Raw genomic sequence first — 22,710 nt, 5'->3', positions numbered from 1 at the left:
AAATCGCGTCCCGATTACTGTCGATTGAGCTTTTTTCCCACCGCAGGATTTAGTGAGCGAACATCGGCATTGGGCGGTGATGATTCGTTGCTGCGTTTTTTTCTACTTCTTTCTGTGTGTTAGCTTACGAAAAGATAAGCAGACCATTTCAAGGTAACTGCAAATCGTCGATGGTGGGCTTTTACATTTACTCGACGGTTGCACGTTTTCGGTAGTGAACGGGTTTTTGTTTAATGATCGATGAACCGATCAAATTTTCTACCTGTTTGTCACCAGTGTGGTGACGCGTCTTGCCAATTAAGCATGACGAAACTGTTCACAATGGGATACATTGTTTCCCTTTTAGTTTAGTTAGTTGCTTGTTATAGGTTTTTAGCGATTTCATTCATGAATAAATACAAAGAATCCACTATCCCACCAATTACCACAAATACCCCAAAAAAGGGCACCCAACTCATCCCGCAGCAATACCATACTGACTGTGCGTATCGTTTTCGAGTAGTTTTAAATCATTTACATTCCTCCCACCGCCGCTTGACCCAATATTCTTCGCCGCTTCTTCGGGGCGCTCTTCAGGTGGCAATCTTTAACTCATCGACGGCGCAGGCCCCTAGTTGGCGGTGCGTGCTAATTGTTAAGCACTACAACAACAAAAAAGCCCGCTGCGCACAAAGACTTGCCTCCTTTTGGGCTGTTCACGGCGCGTACCTAAGTGTATTGGATGCCAAACAAAAACTACCCCCGACCCCAAAATGCCACACGACGCTACTCCGGGGCTCGATCTGCCCGCTGGCCTAATGATCGAGCACCACCGATTCGAAAGCCGTCACGTACGGGGCGCGATCGGCTGGGACCATTTTCTAAAAGAGGAATAAAATGCTCGACCCACCTGGAAGTGAGCACTCGTTTACCGATAAACTCATATCACCTAAACGGCACCGAAAGCGATCGATTGCCATCATCGCCATCGTTCGAGATTCGGACTGTTTCGGGGTTCGGGACAAAAAGCTTCAAGATCCCTCCGTAGTAGTGGCACCACTCGATCGTGGTCACTCAGCGACACAAGGCGTTGTAGGAGAGTGGGAACTGCAAACACAAACACACTTGTGCTCGACGGCACATTTTGGATGGTGCCAATGCGTGTTTTTTTCTTCTCAATCCACTTCTCAAACTACTACACGATCAAGCAGAAATGTGCAGAAAGAAGCACGCTTTTGTCACTTGCGCGCGGCACCACGTTTGGTGGAGTAATTGAAGGCACCACAATTGCAGGCAGCATTGAATAATTACTTTCAAAAACGGTCCCTTTGATCGATGAATGTCGGCTTTTGTTCGTGCCCACGTGCAATCAATAGGAATGCGTCTTGCTTTGTGTGTTTTTTTCCTACAATATTCAGCACGCACCTCTTTAAATGATATCAACTCTAAAAATGTGTCTCATTTCTCTTCGTTCTCTTTTACAGATGCCGACCCGGATGGCGTGGTCCACTGTGTAACGAGTGCATGGTGTACCCGGGCTGCCGCCACGGCTACTGCAACGGAAGTGCATGGCAGTGCATCTGTGATACGAACTGGGGTGGAATCCTCTGCGATCAAGGTAAGTGTATGCGGTGCGATCTGAAGTGCGCAATCCAATCCCCTTCCTAAAAACCGGACTTCCGGGATTGGCCGGCATCCGGTTCCGTTTTCTTCTTTCTACTCGAAATGTGCTATTTTCTCTAGCGCATCCTATTTTCCTTCAAAGTATGCAACGGAGCCACTACTTTCGCACGCAGACAGTGCAATACGAAGGTACTCGAAACCCGTCCCCGTAAACTTCCCCGTTGTCGCCCTAATGCTAGTTAATTTCGATGAAAAATCAAATCGATTTCAATCTCCGCTACACTCACCGCGCCAACTCTTCCGCACTGCTCCGGTAATTAAATGCCGATCATTTCTGGGGTAATTACCGCCACACGGTGGTCGCTCGCAGCACAAAATGGCGAAACAACGGAAGAAAGCATAGCGCGCCACTCCGATGCGATGCTGCACTAAAGCTCTTTATGGGGAAATTAAAACGCCTTCATAAGTCTTTTCTAAAGTGAGCCCTTTTGGGGCGAGAGAGCAGAAAACAAAGCATACACAAAAAATGACCCTAAAACTCGAATATTCAAACACACACACACATACACACCATGTAATCGATGGGATTTATGTTTTTTGGCCACCATAGCTTCAGAAGGCCACGGTCACCATTACTTTTAATTAATCGATTAATAATAAATTTCCCTTGTTTTAACTCGCCATTTGGAACCCCCAAACTCTCCTCCCTTCCCTCCCCACCCCTTTCTCGACCATCACTTAATCGAGGCGAAGGCACACTATCCGCTCGTTGCAATCTAAAGCAACGAAACTGGAAACCGAAGATACAAACAGGGCGGCACGTAATACGCTAAACCAACGGGAGAGACAGAGCCCGCGCGAAAGGAAGCGACGAACCTGGAAAAGAAACCTAATTAAGTCGAAATTTAATTTTTTATTGTTTAATCTTATCGCTCGGCGATACAATATTGCTCGGTAAAGCAATTTTCGTATCTGCCTGACTGAAAGAGCCAAAACGGTCCCCCCGAAAAGTAAGAGTCTTGGGAACGTGTGCACACGCCACACGCACGACTGAAACCAGTTCGATATGCAATGTACAATTCCTTCCAAACCCACCCAGATGGGCTCAAACACACACACACACACACAAACTTCATTTTTTATGGATACGCCCTACAACTCGCTAATATATGTGACTTCCAGTGCAATTTTACATTGAACCCCAACCGCAGCGGAAGGTCTCCCCCATCGAGAAACAGGATATTATAGGTCATCGATTTAACCGTCCGATGGGCCGATCCTGGTCGATTGCGCTGTTGTCGAAGAATAATAGTGTCGCTTGTGAAATCCAAACGCACATTTCAACAAACACTACAACGGAGACCGAAAACCCTCAGTCCTTCCGTTTGTAGCGAGATAGTAAGGGATGAGTTTGCGATGACAAATGCCATAAATCAGTCCCGGGTTGTTTTTTTTTTGTGTGGTCTGACATCGCGAACCCTAAAAAACAGTTAGGGTCCTAAGAGGGTAACCGCGTATATGTCACGTTTTGCGCCCTTTCCCTTGCGCACATGAAGACTGGAGAAACGGTTTGTTCCCCCGGCACTATATTTGGTTACCGGTTTTGTCTGTCGCAAACCACCAAGGGGTTGCTGGAAAGCTAACTAAAAAAAAAGAAACACGGAAGTTGGCCGCACAGAACAGCAACTGCAAATGAAGCAAGTAAATAAAGGGTGCCGAAATTGTCAAATCGATCAATCAGCAGTGCGGAAGCAGGAAGGGCACGAACCTGGCGGAGGAAACACACTTGTAAAACCGTCGACGGTAGTTATGGTTTTGATCAACAAACGGACGGGGTTACTGTCCGCTACCATCCCGCACGCACATCCACGGCGTAATTGCGATCAATTACATCCCTATTCATGTGCCGTCATAATTGCCCGAGCGCGATTAACATATGCGACGAGGGGAAGCCGCAGCAGGAACAACGGCAACAGAAAGCCCTTTTTTGTGTGACCGTCGGCGGCGTGTGCCACATGACCGAAGGGAAGGGGGAAATCTGCGATGATGCACTGCAAGCGAGGGGAAAAAACACTCATAAACACTTGCCGATCGTTTCATCTTACTCGCGATTAATGCAGTGGCCGACAGGTTGGGTGAAAGAACACTCGAACGCGCGCACGCGTGCACGCGTTGTTGTTCTCGAGTGTGTTGTGCTGCTGTTCGGCTTTTGGGTGCGTGAAAAGAGCGCGTGTGCGCACATGATCATACTGGTAAAGGGCAAGAAAATCCAACAAGTGTCCGGAACGATTACGGACAACTGTTACCACTTCCGCACATGATACCAACTGTCTGTATATCGAGAACTTGTTTGTTTTTTTTTTTTTTCGAGGTCACACGAGTGTTTATCTCCCACGAAAACAATAATCCTCTTTTGGTTAGTTTTGCGTTCATGTTTTTTTTTATAATACAATACATAAATATTTTTCTGTTGAATGTTTTACCCATTTTACTTCACACACTGTGTATAACATTCTCTCTTTTTCTTCATTCCCGGGCAGATCTCAACTACTGCGGCACGCACGAGCCGTGCATGCACGGTGGCACGTGTGAAAACACGGCACCGGACCAGTACCGGTGCACGTGCGCCGAAGGACTCTCGGGCACCCGGTGCGAAATCGTCGAGCATCCGTGCGCGCCTCAACCGTGCAAAAATGGCGGCACTTGTACGCTAACCGGAAACGACAAATCGGCTGCCGTCGCTTCCTCCACCGTTGCTTCCATCGTAGTGCGCGGGATGCGCGGCATGTCTTCGATGGGCAAACCGTTCGGACGTAGTGCTGCCGGTGCGGGCGGCGGTTCCTCCGCCGGTTCCGGCTCCGGTACGCTCGACTCGAAGGATCAAGCCAAGTCGGGCTCCTCGTCGTCTTCCGCTGGGCTTCCGGCACCATCCGCCGGTGGTCCCCAGCCAATGAAAGATTTCGTCTGTACCTGTGCACCCGGATGGACGGGGCCGACTTGTGAGATAAGTAAGTATACCCTGTTTAGCCTGTATTTCAGCTGTGTTGATGGAAACATCTCCCATCGAAGGATTCGTCCATTGCCTTTCGTGCCGATCCGCTACGTTTCATTTCAATTTCAGATTTCAACCATTAATCATCTCTCTCTCTCTCTCTCGCCTGTGTGCTTTTGACGTTTGATTTACCTCTGTTCAAAGTGTTTATGTATCGACGTTGTACTGTCCTCGCGTTTTTGGGGTTTGGGTAGTAAAATAAAATAGAAAACACAAAACCGTACGTAACGAGGCATTTTTCCCATAGACATTTACAGTTCAGTGCGATGCGATTTTAATGTGGCTCTTTTTTAAAACGAACGAAAAGAACATAGTCTCCGCTCCAAACAAAGTTTTGGAGATGAATTGAAGCAGCACAAAGAAATGTTCGTTTCAGAACCACCAAAGGAACCCCCAAACTGCACGCTAATTATTCTAAATTATTGTATTCATAATTTTCTTTGACCAATTCTGTCCCAATCTACCGGCACGATGGTGTTCTAGGATAGAGAGGAGGAGGTTTTTTTTTCTACTCAAATACATTCTTGAAGAAAAACGAGAAGCAACAGCACAAACTTTACAGCACGCTTGGTTCGATTATTATTCAAACATTAAACATTTCCTCCACGGGACGAGTGAATGGATAATCCGTTCGACACACGCGCACACTTTGTTCCAGGGTAAACGAGCTAGACCGAGCATCGATCACCGAACGTGGATTTATTAGCAATTTCACGGCCATACGTCTAGCCAGCGACCCTAAAGCGTTCACGATTGAGAAAGAGCATGTCTTCCTTTTTTTTATTATTTTGGGAGCCAGATTTCCACACAACGGCAGCTAACGCGAGCATGAAAAGTGCCGTTGATCTTCACTTCATTAGAGAACGAGTGTGCCACACACACAAGCGGTAAAAAAGGGGTAGAACAGGCACCGGAAAGCATCAGAATCAGCATTCGTTGCGGTTGCCCAAAACCTGCCATAAGCCTTACTTCCTTTTCACCGGGATGGGGAGAAGGGATATTTTGTACCTTTTGTGGCCCGGTTGTGTGGCTCAATCAAACCGCACACGCTTCCAATCGAGCGCGCACTGCGCCCAACTGCGCTTATTTACATAATTCTCGCACCGAATAAACGCCAATCCGAAGCTGTGAAGACTTCATCTCTAGAGCATTAAATTTATTATTTATTGCTCACTCATCGATCGCAACACCGACACATCGACCAGGCCCGGGCCCGGCGAGCGCACAGGAAGGATAGACCGAAAAGCAAACTTCGAAAAATTGGACATTATTAAAAACCGATCACCGATAGAACGAAATGACGAATTTTTATGTGATGAGCGCCGGTTCGGTTGGGAAAGCGACTGCAAAGCGAGGTTGTGTTGTGCTTTTTTTGTGCGTAGTCGCGTGCATAATTTGAATGATTTTCACGCTGCGGGTGCTCCAAATAAAAATATTAAAATTATTCTCCAAAAAGAAATCCAACCACACTGCTCTGCCGTCGCATTGCCATTTTTCGTCACAAAACGTGCACATGCTAACAAGATCGATCGTTTAGCGGTAGCGATCATTCGCCGTCGCCGTTCGACGATCAATTATGACGATAATTGCGGCTCTTTGGCGGCAAACGCTGACAAGGTGTGGCCTGTGGCTGCTTGTTTTCTCACCGCGGTTGACATCCGACGGACTTCCGCGCCACCTAATTATTGCGCGAATTTATCTTGCTTCTTCTCCGGGACGAACCACGCATCAGCCGGAGTCCGGACACGAAGAGCATAAATCTTGCGGAAACGGCCCAAACGGTCCACGGTCGACGCTCCTAATCGTTGTACAAATAGCATAACAACACCGTACCCGTCTGACGGGATTGGGGCAGCCGGATCGTCCGGATGGATTATCGAGTAGGAACGTGTGAGCGAGTCATTTTATTTTCCCTCGGCCTGTTGGTAACGATCGCTACTATTGAATTCCATCCCAGGACCGCACTTGAGGCGAGTGCACAAAACACCGGTAGCTAACGAACATCCGCAGAGGCTTAGCCACGACACATACTCACAGGCTTCGAGCTCCATTTGATTCCCGGCACCAAATTAAAGCAATCGAAGACAAGTCCTTGACGACACCACACGTTCCCGCGATTGCATATTCGCTTGTCCTCGCCCTACGCCGAACGAAGAAGATTGCAGAGCCCAAGAGCCCAAGAGTCAAGAACGTGTGTATTTATTTCCCATTGAATTGTAAATATTTTTTAATTTGAATAAATGACTGCTGCAAGTTTGTCGCTTCTGTGTGCCCCGCGGGCTGTCCCTCGAGCGATCGGGCGAGATATGGCGCTGCTCTGGCGCTGATTCACCACCACCACCACCACCAACGACGCTTTTCGACCCCCATCACCCATTACCGCGACAGCAAGATACCACGACATTACCGCGGTGGCGCTCCAACCCTTCCCTATAGCCTTGCGAGCCGGGTGACAGCAAGGAGGCAGCATATTTTCTAGAAAATAAATTGTAATTTCCCCATGCACATCCCGTGCACAAACGAATCGATGTGAATGCATGTTACAACCACACGTTCGAGTGCGCCGAAGTACCCCCAAGAACTTCTGTGTGTATGTGTATTTATGCTGATTGAATCAATCTCGTTACCAACAACCGCAAAGACCAATTGGGCCGCCACCGTCGTGTTGGGGTCCCCGGGAGGAAGGGAGCACAATACAGCACATTTAAAAGCAGAAAGGCAACCACGACCCCACGCGCAACCCCTTTCACGCGACCGGGTGCGGTTGCACGGTAGTTTTGTGGTGGCGTTCCTCTCCTTTTGCATGGGATTGAAATGGGATTTCTACCTTTGCATGCCTGTTTGCACATCCCGCGCACATCCCGCGCGACTAGTTGTAGCGCAATCACCCTCTACACCGACAGAACGGTTCTGTGGTTGTGGCAACAGACGCAGCCCAAGCCAAGCGACGCAAGCAACAAGGAACCAATCTTTCACACAGCCCCGCGTAAAGGGAAACGTGCAACCGTGGTACCAGCAACCGAGGGCGGCAGTATTTGACTGTTTACTACTGCTTTGATTTCCGACTCGCTCTTTTCGCCCAAACCTGACAGCAGCCACCGCATCCCGGGGGAAAAAAGGTAAAATAAAAATAAAACACCAGGCCGCGGACCGACCGAGGACCGTCGGGTGCCGTCAAGATGTACGAGCGCCCAATTAATCATCCATCAAAAACGGTTTGTGGGGGAGAGAGCCGACAAAACGCAGGCGAATGCAGACCGGTAAGGCGTAGTTGGGGGGGGGGGGCAATGGACACGGGAGAATTCATTCCCAATCAAACCCAAAACAAAGCAACGCCACTTGACATCTGACATCCGGCCGCCATTTGCTTTCGTTAGAGCTGTGGTGGAGGAGCGCCAATCACGCGTACCGTTTTGATACCGGGCCCGAACATCACCAGCTTGCCCCAGCAGCGTCCTTCTCTTCCAGCATCCGCCCTGTGCCAAATTGAAAGGCATCCCTCCCGGGTCTCTGCAATCCTGACGGCAGAGTGTGCCACGAGCCCGAACGGATCTAGATCGTGCGCTCGCCGGTCATTCTTGGCCGAGCTAATTACCACGTCATGCGTTATCCCGGGCCGAAATTGCGGTCAGCCCCATCACGGTAGTGTGCCAGACCCTTCCAAGGGAGCTCCAATCAACTCGCCAGCTACTCGCTCAAACCCATCAACCCCAAAACGTCATAATACGGCCGCGTTTGACATGGAGGTCTGTGTGAAAGGCGAACGAAAGACACTTCCTGGCACGTTTGCACTGCAGGAGATTCGTCCACGATAACGGCACGATAACGGTCACAGGTCTCGGCCAGTTTCCCTGTTTGATTGTCCCATTTTATCGTATAACGATCGATCATAGCCAAGCACGGAGGCCAACACGGTCTGATGGCACATACCCTTGCCCCTCATTTGCACCACCATTCATTAGCGCCTGCATTCTCTTCGATCGATACGGCTGCAATTTAGCTCCTTTCTTCGGCTTTTCTTATCTCACCCTTTTTATGTTTGTCTTTTTTTTTCACTTCCAGATATCGACGAATGTGCCGATGCACCGTGCCGAAACGGTGGCACTTGTATCGATCTGATCGGCAAGTTTCGCTGCGAATGTCCACCGCAGTGGACCGGAGACACCTGCCAGAACGGTGAGTGGTTCGAGGCCGGTGTGCGATCTTAGTTCACACTTGAGCTGCTCGTCTTCTAACGCATTCTTTCTCTCTGTCTCTTACCATCTATCGCTTGTCCCTTATCCGCAGATGTCGATGAATGCGAGTCGAACGTTGCGTCCGGCCTGGGACCCTGTATAAATGCGGAATCGTGTCGCAATCTGCCCGGTTCGTTCCAGTGCACCTGCCTGGAGGGTTGGGGCGGTCCGACCTGCGCCAAGAATCTGGACGACTGCGTTGGCAAGTGCAAGAATGGCGCCACCTGTATCGATCTGGTCAACGATTACCATTGCGCTTGCTCCGTTGGATATACAGGTAATTATGCGCTGAGTGCTCCCCTAGACCGCGCCCCGAGGAGAGCCAGCAGGCTTTCGAACAATTTGTCTCCCGGAAACGTTCATGATTTATGATGATCGACTGCCCTGCTCCAACGAAACAACTGGCTGGACGTGACGCTAGGACCGAAACAAAAACTCCCAGCTAAATGAAACTACGCATACAGTCAAACACAAACGGCCACTAACCGAAGCCTGAAGGCGCTTGCCATAGGTAGCACAGCTGGAAGTGGCATAATTCATCAATCAAACGCTACCGACAGGAGTCCCAGCTTCAAGTGTGCCCTTACGGGTACCATTTTGGACCTGTTTACCCCAAAACATCACCGGTACGGTACGAGGCTGCCCGGATGGGTTCCCCTATTTGACCGCGTGGATGGGTAAATTGTTTGACTTAATTTGTGCGGGAAATTCGTGCAACCTACCTGCTGCTTCACGACCCCTACGTTGCGTTGTTGTGTCGGGCATGATCTGTTGTTTATGGTTCGTTTCGTTTTTCGGAACCACACACACACACACACACACACTTTGCTGGTCCGACGAGTTCCAGTTGTCGTCTAATTTCAATTAATCAAACCGGCAGCTAATCGGCGGTGTTTGCCCGTTGATTGGAGTACCGCTGTGCGTGAACAGGGAATCCCGCCGATACAACGATCGCAGTATGCGGTAGCCTTTCTGGCAGCCTCCACAAACAAGATGAGCCTCCTCGCCTGCTCCCGATCTGCTCCTGCTGTCAATTAGAATCGTAATTGTAGCGATGCCGGTGCCGCGGTCTGTCAAAATTGAAAACACTGCGGGCTGTCATGTGAACGGGCTGTACGATCAATCGTTCCACGATCGTGCTTGCTCGCACATGCAGCGCGATCTTCCTGCTGGTTTGATTTTTCCACGCTTTGTCTCGCATACGTGTGCGTGCCAGTGGAAAGGGAAATGATACATATTAATTTCCCACCGCGTGGACCGTTCGCTGGCTATTAAGCTAGTCACGATAATGTCTTACTAATGATAATTTCATTCAAACTGCACCAATGTGCAGCCCTAATCCCATCGTTTCCAATCGGTAATGAGGCTACTGCTGCTGCTGCTGCTTTCCACTTCAGCGAATGCATCCCGAAGTGGGTCCGTCCGTTCTTCCCAGCCACGGCGCAACAAATGTTGTTCGTTTAAATGTATTTAAAATAATAATGCTTCCAATTTCTCATAAATGCAAAGACAAATTAACAACCATTCCATGGTCTCGTACCACCCGGCTGCTTAACGTCTGTGAGCTGAATACCGGAGTGAAAAAAGGGATGAATACCCCAGTCCCAACAACAACAACAACGACAACAGCAGCAGCATTAAAAAAAGGCTCCACACAACATCCAACATGAAACGAACTGTAGAGCGCGAAAAGATATTAATAAAATGTACCCTTCATGGGGCCACCACTCCGATTACCCCTTACCGCCCCCTTGTGTACGGCCGCGTGTATTCAAATTCGCTACAAATGACGGTTACCGGGCGGGTTTTCTTCGCGCGCCTTCTCGCGCCACGATAATAATCATATTCCGGTAGCGTGGTTTTTATATTTTTGATTAATCTTGAGCTTTTTAAAATATCATCTATTAAACCTTGAATGCGCCGGTCCGCTGGTACACGAACGAACGAACGAACGAGCGAACGAACCAACGCTGTGGCACCTGATAAAAAAGCCCCTCAAGTGCTGGGCTGGGATTGTGTAAGAAAACGGGTGTGCTTTTATATTGTGGTGACGTGAAGAAGCAGCAACAAAGAAGGGCAACCGCGACGGCAGTGCCGCCGGGAACGAGCAGGCGAAGAAAAGACGACCGAGGACTTAGGCCGATGAAATATGTTCATTACATTCAACAAATTTTCATCTCTTTTTCTCTATTTGATTAGAGGAGGGAGAGGGGGAATGGGAACGGGAGCGCCCCGTGTTTTTGGTCTTGTTGCCACTAACGTTCTTTTCCTATTCTAACGGACCAGTAAGGCAGGGATTAAATCTACTCAAATGAATCAGCGTAGTAATGAAATCAACATTACAGAGCTGCGGTATTAATCTTCCGTTTATGCTTTCCTCCACAGGTCGCGATTGCAGCACCGACATCAACGAGTGTGCCAACTTTCCCTGCCGTAACGGTGGCGAATGTGTCGACTTCATCGGTAACTTCAAGTGCATCTGCCCGCTCGGATTTTCGGGCACGCTGTGCGAGGTAAGTGCGTCAGCAAGATAAAACGCCTGTGTGAAGGCTGTGTGTTTTCTTTTTTAAAGTTCCAGATAAATTTAACGTAATTTACATGCCAATACGGGCCAACCATTGCGGCAAGCATGGAAAGCAGGAGTTCGTTGCAGCTGTCGCATTGAAGTCTTTTGATGCTCTAATGACCGTCAACGGGACAACGCTTTGCGCTAACGGTTCTAATGGCTTCGGCCACGTAATATATGATTATTTATTATGCTTCTTGCTGACAGTCGCGCTTTTTACTCCTCATTTTGGGGTCGCTTGCATTGAATCGTGCTAGCTAATTGGACGCATCGCCTACGTTCGATCATCGGGCCGCGGACCACGCAGCACAGCACAGATGATGGGTTGTCGCGCTGTCCATTCATCTCGATACCTACGGCGCAAGCCGGACAGGAATTTTGTCCCACAAGATAAAGCTAACGTCTTGTCAGCTTTGTCCCGAGCGGCTCAAAATATCCCCCCATAGTGGGTGAGGGTAGAGGGAAACCATGGCTTGCAACATTTTCGTTTCATTTTTCTTCAATACCAAAACGAGACCACAGCCGAAGGGAGAACTCGCCTCACGTATTGTCACCCATGACGAATGACACCCACCACAACGGAACGCGCGCACTGTGACAGTGTGAAGCAGTCCGAGCCAGGAGACAGGGAACGACTTAACATAATAATACTTCCGATAATTATGTGAAACCCCTTTGGCTGCGTCCCAGCCCACCAGCTCTGCCGGGACGGAGCAGATCTGGCACACAAGATGCAGAAAACCTACCAGAGCAAAGCGCGATAACAAATAGGACACTGGGAGCCTTTTTTGTGTTAGCCTCTTGGCGGATGACAGATTGACCACCGATCGGTTGACAAACGAGGAATTGCGTCCGCCGCCTCCCATTGCCCCGTCTCCCATCCCAGCAACCATTTACACACACAATACAACGTGTCAACATAATGCAACACAAAACACGCCAACACATCGCACCCCACGACCAGGACGGGCCACCGCGCCACAAGCCATTTAACGAACTTAACACACAATAATATCTTGTTACCTTTCCTCGTTGCTTCGCTTCGGGGCCGCGCGCGGTCCGTAAATCTCGGGGGGAAAGCTTCGTTTGTTCGATCGGCAGAATCATTTGGGCAACAAGGTGAAATCTGGCCGTTTGTGTGTCCCTTTTCGTCCCAAAAAAAGCCCTTCCTCTTACCACCCACTCGACCCAGCATCTTGCCGCGGGGGCTGGGAATTCATTCTCAAATCCCGGAATGCGTGTGTGCGTGCGCGTGTTTGTGTCCGGTCAGCCTGCAGTGAAATGCTTTTCTGATTTTATTTTTCCTCCTCCGGTTTAAATACGGTCACCACCTTCGCCGCAGCACGGAGAGATGGAAGTCCCTTTAAATATTTATGATTTGCGTGTCGGTTTTTTAGCATCGTGTCCTCCCGGGCGCGGCGCACGGTGCCATCTGCTTCCCCGTGGCCACAAACCGCTGCCCCAATGTAAATGAACGGTCATAAAATAAAAATTAATTTATAAAGATATAAAAAGATAATAGCGAAGCCGTTTCGGAACAGTTGGGAAGGATGTGCCGGGGAGTGGTGCCGCAGAGGCGCGGAATGGTTAAAGCAAAACAAAACCCATCAAACCGAAAGAAGGGAAGGTATACAAGCCAGCTTAATGCTGGGACAAATGCGTGAACGTGTAAGCACGAAGTGAGGGAAACAAATGTATAAATACACCATTGGTGATGGTGATGATGATGATGATGATGGTGGTCATGATGAGAGACTAGCATAAGCGGGAACTGGTAGCAAGCAGCAGCAGCAGTCGTCTATCTGGTTGGCGAGGATCGGATTGGAAGCAATTTGTCTTTGCGTTAAAACCATTTATCAGCTCATGCATTCTTGAATCAACAAGCCGGATAATATCTCGAGCCAGCAGCTCCGATCCGCGAATCCCATCTTCGTGCCCTATTCTCTGAGGTGCTTCTTTTTTTCGAAATATTTTGCATACATAACGCGTACCTCGAGCAAACAGCAAACAGTTATTCCCGTGTAACTGGCGTTTTTAATCGTAAGTGATACCGTTCCCTTCTTAAGGCGATCAATCCGTCTAATCCGTCTCGGCCCCCGGGACATGTGTCGTACCTGGTCGTAAACCAAAGCGGGAACAAAAAAGGAGAACGGATATTAGAAATGCAGTAGCACCCAGCGTATGTATTTAATGCCGATTGTGATGGCCATATCCTACCGCCGCCCGCCAGAGGGCTTCTGCGGGTCCCTGGCTCTACAGCTTCCCTTCTGCCGTCGGACCTCGGCACTGCCCAGCACTGAGACCCGCAAACAAGTGACACTTAATGAGTATGCAAATGAAACTATCACTAGCTTAGAGCGGGAACGTAAAGAGACAGGTTAGACCTTCGGCCATCCTAAGCTCCCAACAGGCGATTCACATTGTCGACCAACTTTTGGGGTGGCACATCCCCAACAGCCCATGCCGAGAACCCACCCCAGAGTTCGAGGGGAGGGTGGCTAAGCGAGCTGTTTGAAAGCTTGTACGATTGCCTGCAACGTTCTTCTGCTGAACCTGTTTGGTGCGGTTGCAGTGATATCGTCTGCACTTGTTTTCCCGTGCTCCTGTTCGGTATTTTTTTCCCACCGCCTCTCGGCGATACCCGAGTGGTCCCGTTTGTCCGCCGTTTGCAGTGCAGCGTCAGGCCGCGAGTGCTTGTAGAGAGTTATGTTGTGATGTCAATTTTTTTCACCCCGCACACACACATACGTTTACATTGCGTACGCAATGGTCGTGCTGTTTTTCGCGAATCCACCAAATGGTGCCACCGAGTGCAGCGGCTCTTCGTACCTACACTACCGGTTTGCACAACCACACACACACCATACAGAAAGAGAAATACAGCAAAGACAAACCATCTCGTCGGGCAAAACGGCAACTGGCCCCTCCGGTGCGCTGCAATCCCGTTGAAATGTTGACTAGAGTGACGGTTCAAGATTTAATATGTTATTCGCCTTTTTATTATCTCTCACACACTAGAGACTGCAAAACGCCACACTTGCGCCACGGTCGTCCGTCCCCGTCGATCGTGCGGCCGTATAGAGGCGCACCCTCACTACCTTCTTAGCCTCCTTCCTCTGATACCGATTACGAAATGGCACGGATTTTGTGCCCGTCCCAAACCGTTGGCAGAGGGGGGGGGATCGGGGTGGCGTAGCTCGGGCACTGGGTTTGACGGGTAGAAGGGCGCATGCGAACATGCGAACAAACACGAACCCCTGGGCACGGCACGGCGGACCGAACAAATGCGCGCTGCGGCGCTACCGGTGCGGTGCAAGAAGCATTTAAAAGCCCCAGCCCCGGCCGGTCAGCTGCTGGCTTGAAATGAAATAAATAAATTATTTTAAATGTAATATAAAAATGCACCAGCGCCCGCGACAGGTGGGCTCAGTGGCGGGGCAAACGGGACCGGTGAATGCACCTGCTGCTTGCTAGTAGCGCTTGCACTTGCGCCGATGCACTGCACTGTAGTGTCGCTGCAGTCGATCGATACGGTTCCATTATGGCCTGTGAGCGCTGTGTGTCCCCCCGCACTCGCACACACACACACACCCTGGCAGGGCAATTATGTACAACAAATCAAACTCACCCGAAAGGTTATTTCGCACCGTTCACTCGATCGGCGACGACGACCTCGCGAAACAAATGCAAGTAGTGTAACTGCTCCTACCGGTGGGGCAGAAGAAAGCTTTTCGCGCTCGGTTTAGAAAGGGTTGCGGTTTTTTTGGTGCGCACAAATACAACCGATCGATCGAGAGATCGAGAAGAAAAATACAAGGTGTGCAAACTCGTGGCGCTGGTGTGCGCTTTTCCGGAAACAGCAAATGCTAGACGCTAATTGATTAACATCTCTCCCTCGCTCGCTCGCAGCCGTTTGGCGCATAAAGGACGCTTGTCGGACGCAGTGTTGGAGCATTTCATTATGTAGCTTGCGTAATTGGATGAATGTGTCATGTTATCGGCGGGATTGATATTTTCAACCTGGTTGGGTTGGACCGGGGTGTATTTTTTTTCGCGATCGAACGCAATCGATTGGGAGATTGGGTTCGTCTTCTCTAACGCTGACGTCCAACGGTTTGTTGGTCGGCGCAGCAGCCGTCTCGTTAGGTTAGATGAGTTTGATTGATCGTGGCACAGCGGGGGATCGTGCTCAGGGTTGGAGTTGGAGGATTTATTTGCATGTTTTCATCAGCTACCCCACACGGCATAGTGCAGCTTGACGATGCATCTCATCAGAAATAATAATTGGAATGCTGAAAAGGAGCTCCAATTTTGGTAGTCGATTCACACCTCCGCCGACACACCAGGGCGGAACGGCATTCCCATAAATAGTTCGCAGTGCGGATGATTGATTTTTCTTCCATTACATTTCGTGTTAGCGGCGAATGGTGCCCGCGCATGGATAGCACGAACCGGTCGTTAATCTTCGCACCCGGTAAGCCGATACACGCACCTAACTCCTGCCAAGCGACAGCAATTAACCATCCCTGTTTGAATCGGTGTAACGTTCCACACCAAAAAATACTCCCGTTTAGCAGATGCTGCTTTGCTTCTGCTGCAAGCAAACAAATCCTACCGCACCCTCAACACTGTCAATTGCCGAAAATCAAGCGCTGGCAAAAAAAGCCAAACCACAACACACCAGTATCGCTTTACCTTCACACGAGCAAGAGAAAGGTTTGCGCTTGGTGAGAAAAATGTGTAGCATCGCCCACCCTCCGGTCAGCATCCGTTGATGCCGAAAACATCCAGACACTCTCATCGTCACCGGCGAATTTCTCAAGATCGTCGCCCAGGCATTCTTCGCAACCACTCGGGTTGAAATGATCACAACCGCTACCGGGAGAGGAGGGGAGTGGGAGGGTGGCGGATCGGCGTACCAAATACGGGGCCAAATTAAATCATTGCTAACGAATTGGTTCTCCCTTGCCGAGAGTGGATCATTAAATTAAATCACTCCTGCGAGTGTCGGGAAAGGCCCCAGTTGCATGCCACCCGACAACAACAACAACAACAACAACAGCGTTAACAAACTGTAGCACTGGCCGGAAGCGGTTGCTGGGTGCCGTGGGAGCTCGCCGGCCACGACCAAAACTGCACCGAAGCGACTCATTTAACAAGCAAACCTGTACTCGTTGTCTTAGTTGACAGTCGGCGGTGCAATGGGGTAGCGCAAGGGGGATCATTTTAAAGGCGCACATCGAGGGTGGGGTGGTCAAATGCCGGCACCCTTAAGCTGGGACAGCCATTTCGGCTGGCGGTGGGGTGTTAAAAACCGGTGAGCTCATTTTGGAGACAGGTGAGAAGCGCGCTCGTTTGATCCCCCCGGGTTTGACTGAGCAGGGCAGGCGCGAATATCGATAATCGATTAAATCCCGAACCAGTCCATGTGTGTGTGTGTCCGGAGACTGGGGCCAGCTTACTGTCAGTCAAAAAAAAACAAAGCAGAGAAATGCAAAACTTAGCGTTAATGCGATATTGTCTACTCCTACTCGACAACCGTGCGGTGCACCATCTTTCACTTTGCGCTTTCCTTCCATAGCACGCTCGTTTTGTTTTCTCCCGGCATGTGTTCCCCAATTTCGTCAGTTGGAACCGTTGCCTTGCCAGCTCACATAAGAAGCTTTTGCTGCTTCTCCCCCTCCCCCATACATTCGGTCAAGCGTCTTAAGATTCCAAATATTGATTGACAATTTTCGAACCGTCCGAATCCAGGAATGGCCGCCAGAGAAAGGACCGTGCCCCGGCCCGAAGGTGTTAAATGTAACAAGTGTCACGACACGGCCATTCTCACGCCCCTTGTAGCGGGCATATAATCGGGATCGATTTATTACGCGCAGCCGTACGGCGTTTTGCTCTGTTTGATTACCTTTTTCTGGCCTCTCTGGCTGCTTATCTTCATCATCCACCTCGTATTTGACACCGGCCCGACAAACGTCAAAAGTTGCCGATTAAAACGTCACCTGACCGTGGCCACCGAACGACCATACCGTTCGTCTCCCCTCCCGACCGTCCCGATCGATCGCTAATCAGATTAGCTGGATACTAGAATGGAGCGAAAAGTGTGTGTGTGTGTGTGTCCCCATGCCGAAGATTTTGTTCTATTTTTAAGCAAAGCGCATTCTTCGCACGATCACCACCAGCCACCAAATTGTGTCCGGCTCGGGTAAAGGGACCAGCTTTCGTTTCCTTTGGGTCGTGTTGTTAATGCTTCTTTTCATCGCTGCTGCTGTTGCTGCTGCTGGATTCGGCGCTCAGCTACGAGCGATAATATCATAATCCGAGCTGAGTGTGTTGCTCAAACGGTCCCGATGTCGGCCCCACTCCAATTAAATACCATTCTGTCGCATCCCGAGGCTGTAGGCCACAGTTGGCAGAGGGGGCGGAGGCGCTGAACCACCAACCTGTCCCGGGACGCACCGCTTCGACCACTTTCCGATAGCTAACATTACCATAAAAATTTGATTTTATGCTCGTTCAACATAAACAAAACTTCTACCCCGGTATCGGGCGATCATCGTATCGGTTCGCGGTGCCGTTTTGTGCCACCCGCCCGCCTTCGCCAAGAGCGGGCAGAAATATTTTATTGCCCACTATCATATGCATTCTAATTGCCGCCGTGCGCTCAATCCACAATTTGTTAACCTTTTTTGCGTTTTCCTTTTTTCCACCTTTTTCTTTTTTTTTCGCAGGAGGCCAAAGATCATTGCGTATCGTCACCGTGTATCGAGGGTCAGTGTTTGAACACGCCGGGCGGCTACTACTGTCACTGTCCGCCCGGTCGCGCCGGCCGTCACTGCGAGTTTCCGCGCGTACCCTGCGAAAAGGGTGGTCCCTGTGCAAACGGTAAGTGTACATTCGTATCCATTTTTTTTTTTTTTGGTTTGCTTCTCCCCGTTCTTACAAGATAAAGCAGCATGCGATGCGCAAATGTGGGTGAAAAGCTGCGTCGTCACTGTTCCAAGAGCAGTCGTTCCAAGAGGGGGATGGGGAAGTGCCTATCGACGACGTGTGTCTAAATTAAACCACGATCGAAAGCTCGCTCGATCGGCTCGGCCCCATTTCTTTTCGCACCTTGGAGTACCCCAATTCGGACATGGTGGAGCCACCGTGAACATTAGCATATTCGTGACATCCAATTTATTGCGCCATATACGCCACCGCGATGACAGCCGCCACGGTCGCGTTGGGAGCATCCCAGCCGGGCTGCTCTTCCGCCTGCTTCTCCCAGTGCTCGCGAAATGAAGGTGTCCGATTTTTGTGTCTTTGGCGCTGACCAAGAGCGAGAGAGAGCAGAAGCAGCAGCAGCATCGAGATGTATCGGAGCGATAACGGAAGAAGCGCCTGGCTCAGGTTGGACGACAGGGGACAGGGGCGGGCTCGCTGTTGCCGCTAAACAGCACAACGCTACGTCCACCTAACACATAATTATAATAATAATACAATAATTCATTATAATATTTCAACGCGCTTGCACGGACCGTCACGCCACACGCTCTGCCGGTGCCATTTTGCTTCCCCCTTGCGGTCGCGACGCGTCGAAGCGAATGTGTTTATTTTCCACACACTATCACCACACTATCAGCGAGCATCAGCACATCGCTCTTCACTGTGCGAACCGGTGCTTGCTTCCTTTGCGCTGTGGCGAACTATCGAAAAGAAGCTCTTCCCTCTGTCCTGCGCTGCAACACAACCACCCACTTTTAAACCTCCTCGGACCGCTTGGAGGAGCAGGTAGCAGGAGGAGGAGAAGGAGCATTTGGATAATTTACAGCCAGTGCCGTATTTGGTGTATTTTATTGCCCACCATCAACTGCCGACAACGACGGACAAACTCTGGCCAGCGATATCGCCCCGGTGGGATCTGTGCCGATTCTGGCGTTTCGGTGGCAATCGCATCCTCGCTCGTCGTTCCACAGGGGGACCCCCCCTGCCTACCTCTCTCCTCTGTGGAAGGACACTGGAGTCGTCGCAAGGAATGCGACAAGTGGCTCTGAAGATGTGCTGCCTTCGATGAGCCGTTGAGCTGTTCGCTGTTCGGCTGCCAGAAGACGCGTCTGCGCCGTGCGAGATCTCACTTTCTCGGGTGAAATCGAACGTTCGCTGTTTATCATCCACCAAACGGTGTTTTATTTGCTCGTTTCCCCTCGGTCGATCATGTTTGCTTCATGTTAAAGCTCTTCTTCGTCTTCTTCTTTATTTTTTTGCTGCATCTCACGCACAAGATGCCGATGGGAAAATCTGTCAAATGCAATTTATTCGCTGCGCGCCGACCCTGGCCGCTGGGAATTTCGCGAACGGAAAAAGCGTTTCCTGTGCCACAGATCGGAGGGCTATAAATTAGTATCATGTGTTGGTGCACCGCGCCGAACACGCTCTTTCTTTCAGCCAGCGAGAAAAAAACCTTCCACGCCACTTACCCTAAAGGACTAGACAGCCCGAGTAGAATGTCGGGCAAAGTGCGATATCGAGCTACTCGTGCTGTCCGTCCATCGTCCTGACAGATCATCGGATCGTTTGTCTTGTCGGTGGCTCCTGGAGCTCCCTTCCGCTTGTTTCCGCGACGGGGCTACACGACACCGAGGCAGTTAATTATCCCGCGGGTTGGCTCCCATTCGTTTTCCCACCCATGTGTGCGCAGCGTTCGCATAATCGATCGGGAAAACGATCGGGAAGCGTGAAACGACGAACCGCTCCCCGATTCAGAGTGACGCGTCACGATGGACACGGTTCTGGTGCAGCTGGCCGATCACAGCGGGAGTCGAGGGTATCGGTCCACAACCTGCTTCGGGTTGGAACATATTTATTACACCCCGCATGTCCTGTTGTGCCGCGTAGAATTGGCGCGATCGCTCATTTTCTGCCCTCTAGTGTCTATGGGTACACCACACCACGGGACGGGTTAGATTGAAGGTGGTGAAACCACCGTTTCCCGCAGACGTTCCCAAATGCCAACCCATCGTGATCGTGCACTGCGTCCAGAGCGAGCCAGAGAGAGAGAAATGTCCGTTAACATGTTCATTTCCAGATATGATTGTCATTGTTGATCGTGCGGCAATCATCGGTACGAATGCGAACGATTGCCTCCTTAACGCTCCCCCTTCGAACGCTAACAAATTGCGCGTTCATGTAGCCCTTGTTGATCCAGATATACATCATCGGCTGAGGGGCCGCTCGGGAGACAAACACCCGCGAGCGACCTCCGTCCTCCACTACTCCCTCCCCACAGTGCATCTGCCCGAAGTGCACCTTGCCCTTGTGCCGTGCCGTGAAAGCGATGGAAAAATCATGTCCGCGGGGGCCACGACTCCCTTTCTCCCCGATCACTCGATTTAAATTAACAAGTTTGTTAACAGTTTGTTCATCTGTCCAGCTCCATATCGTTCTACATCGCTCATAAGCGGATCGAAGCCGGGGTCCGTTCGCGGCCCGATCATACATGATCGCTGCACCATACCGGTGCCTTTCACCGATCCGCGTTTGAACGGCTGGATGTTTGCCGTTTTGCCGTCTCGTTGATCTGGTGCGATCGAATCGCGCCAGCTCCACCCAGAAACTTCCACCGTCTCAGCGCGCGCCGTCCGCCACAGAGACATGATCGCCGTCCTCTGCTAGAATCGCCATTTATCGCACTTCCCTCGCAAAGCATTCGTAAGCCCGCGCACACCAGAGCGGGGCTTAAAATAATGATTCGCTTTTGTCTTTGGCCGTGCCCTGCCGCATACCTTCCATTCACACACACACGCACACCTTGTTCCCCCCCACGTTCGCGCTAGAATCACATCATCGGTTCAGTCTCGCACCGATGGGCGATTGTATAACATTAAGCTGTATGTCAAAACTGCCAATTTGCGGACGATCCGCGGTCGATCGATCGTCACAGTAGATCCGCGCACGGACACTGCAAACTTTGAGACAATCTCCAACCCTCGGACACCCGCCCTTCCCAAAACGGGAGGGGTTCGTTAGCGCGTTGGCGATGGGAAAAAATCTAGCCAAAAATTGAACCGACCGAACCTACGAGCCCCTAGCATGATCGACTTGATCACCGACTTTGGGGCAGCCTTTGTTTCCACACGAGTTGGCGTGTCGTCTAGCTCCAAAAGCCGCACACACACACCCTCTTGTGTGCGTTACGGCGTGTGGCCACCGCTCGCAGCGCTGAAAGAAAGCGCGCGATCGCGCAAGATTCCACTCAAGAGCTTCCCCCAAGCCGCGGTTTCGTTTCGTTTGCTGTGCGCGCGCAGTTAAATGCTAAGACACGCGGGAAGAATAATTGACTCCTTGGATGGAAAATGTTGAATTATTTATTTGGGAAAGCCAGTCCGCCAGAGGCTTCCCGACTCCTGACACCGCAACAAAAGCAGCGTCCAGTGCACGCCAGTGCTCCCAAACCCTTGGCTAATCCGGTCGAGTGGAACCATCCGCAAGCCCGTCTCACCACGGGTACACACCGCGTAAATTGTCGATTTTTAGTGGAGTGAAAGAATTTTGATTGACACTCGATAGGCAATGAATGAGGCGAGCCCGGGAGGGGGTGTGGGTGGCGAGAGAGATAGGTCAGCCAAACCTTAGAAGGAAATATGGACGGACGGGACGGACCATATGATTGGGTTACGAGTGTTGGTTCCACACCTTTTCTCCACTTTCACGGGTTGTGCACGGATGGTAGACATTGTACGCTTGCCCGGAAGTGGAACCGGGCGTCGATCGGCCCTGCCGCTGGATTTGACGCCTTGGACTATTTTCTCGGACCGTTCTCTACCCCACACTAATTGCCCAACTGCACCCTCGCGCAAGGTTAATTGGATCGCGCGGCCGAAGAAATGGAGAATTTTGTTACCGAGCGCAAATGCGTTTGTTTGGTTAATTTATGTTTTCACTCGCTGCCATTTCACAACCTTCTTTTTCTAATTTTGTTTTACTTCTAACGCGTCTCAAACGTGGGAATTGATTTGCTTCCCAATTATCTGCCCACGAATGTGCAGCCCACAGTCGCGCAGGCTCGCGACTGTTTGCCATCGGCAACCGGCAGCATTATTAGTCACACCCGCCAATCCGAGGAGACACATTTGGACGTGTTTTAGTTTTCTGCTTCCTAATTCTTGCACTCCTCCGAATGGCTTTCCTTCTTCCGGGAAGCTCTTCTCGGTTGTTTTTTTTTTGCAGTACTTCCCTTCCCCCGGCACATCTATTAATCACTACTTATGTTCTCA

The 22,710-nt window shown here is 50.4% G+C and overlaps 1 protein-coding gene across 1 annotated transcript in view; it reads left to right on the top strand.

Moving 5' to 3' along the window:
- The window catches only part of LOC120907470 (protein serrate), a 102,805-nt gene that overhangs the window by 71,256 nt on the left and 8,839 nt on the right, over window positions 1-22,710 (top strand). The window contains exons 8-13 of the mRNA XM_040319074.1: window positions 1,464-1,597; window positions 4,143-4,610; window positions 8,717-8,830; window positions 8,942-9,166; window positions 11,275-11,402; window positions 18,187-18,340. Coding sequence (XP_040175008.1) covers window positions 1,464-1,597; window positions 4,143-4,610; window positions 8,717-8,830; window positions 8,942-9,166; window positions 11,275-11,402; window positions 18,187-18,340 — 1,223 coding nt within the window. The remainder of the gene's footprint in view (window positions 1-1,463; window positions 1,598-4,142; window positions 4,611-8,716; window positions 8,831-8,941; window positions 9,167-11,274; window positions 11,403-18,186; window positions 18,341-22,710) is intronic.

The sequence above is a fragment of the Anopheles arabiensis genome, chromosome 2 (genome assembly GCF_016920715.1).
Source record: "Anopheles arabiensis isolate DONGOLA chromosome 2, AaraD3, whole genome shotgun sequence".
NCBI classification, from domain to species: Eukaryota; Metazoa; Arthropoda; class Insecta; order Diptera; family Culicidae; genus Anopheles; species Anopheles arabiensis.
This window is presented reverse-complemented; position numbering and strand designations above follow the sequence as displayed.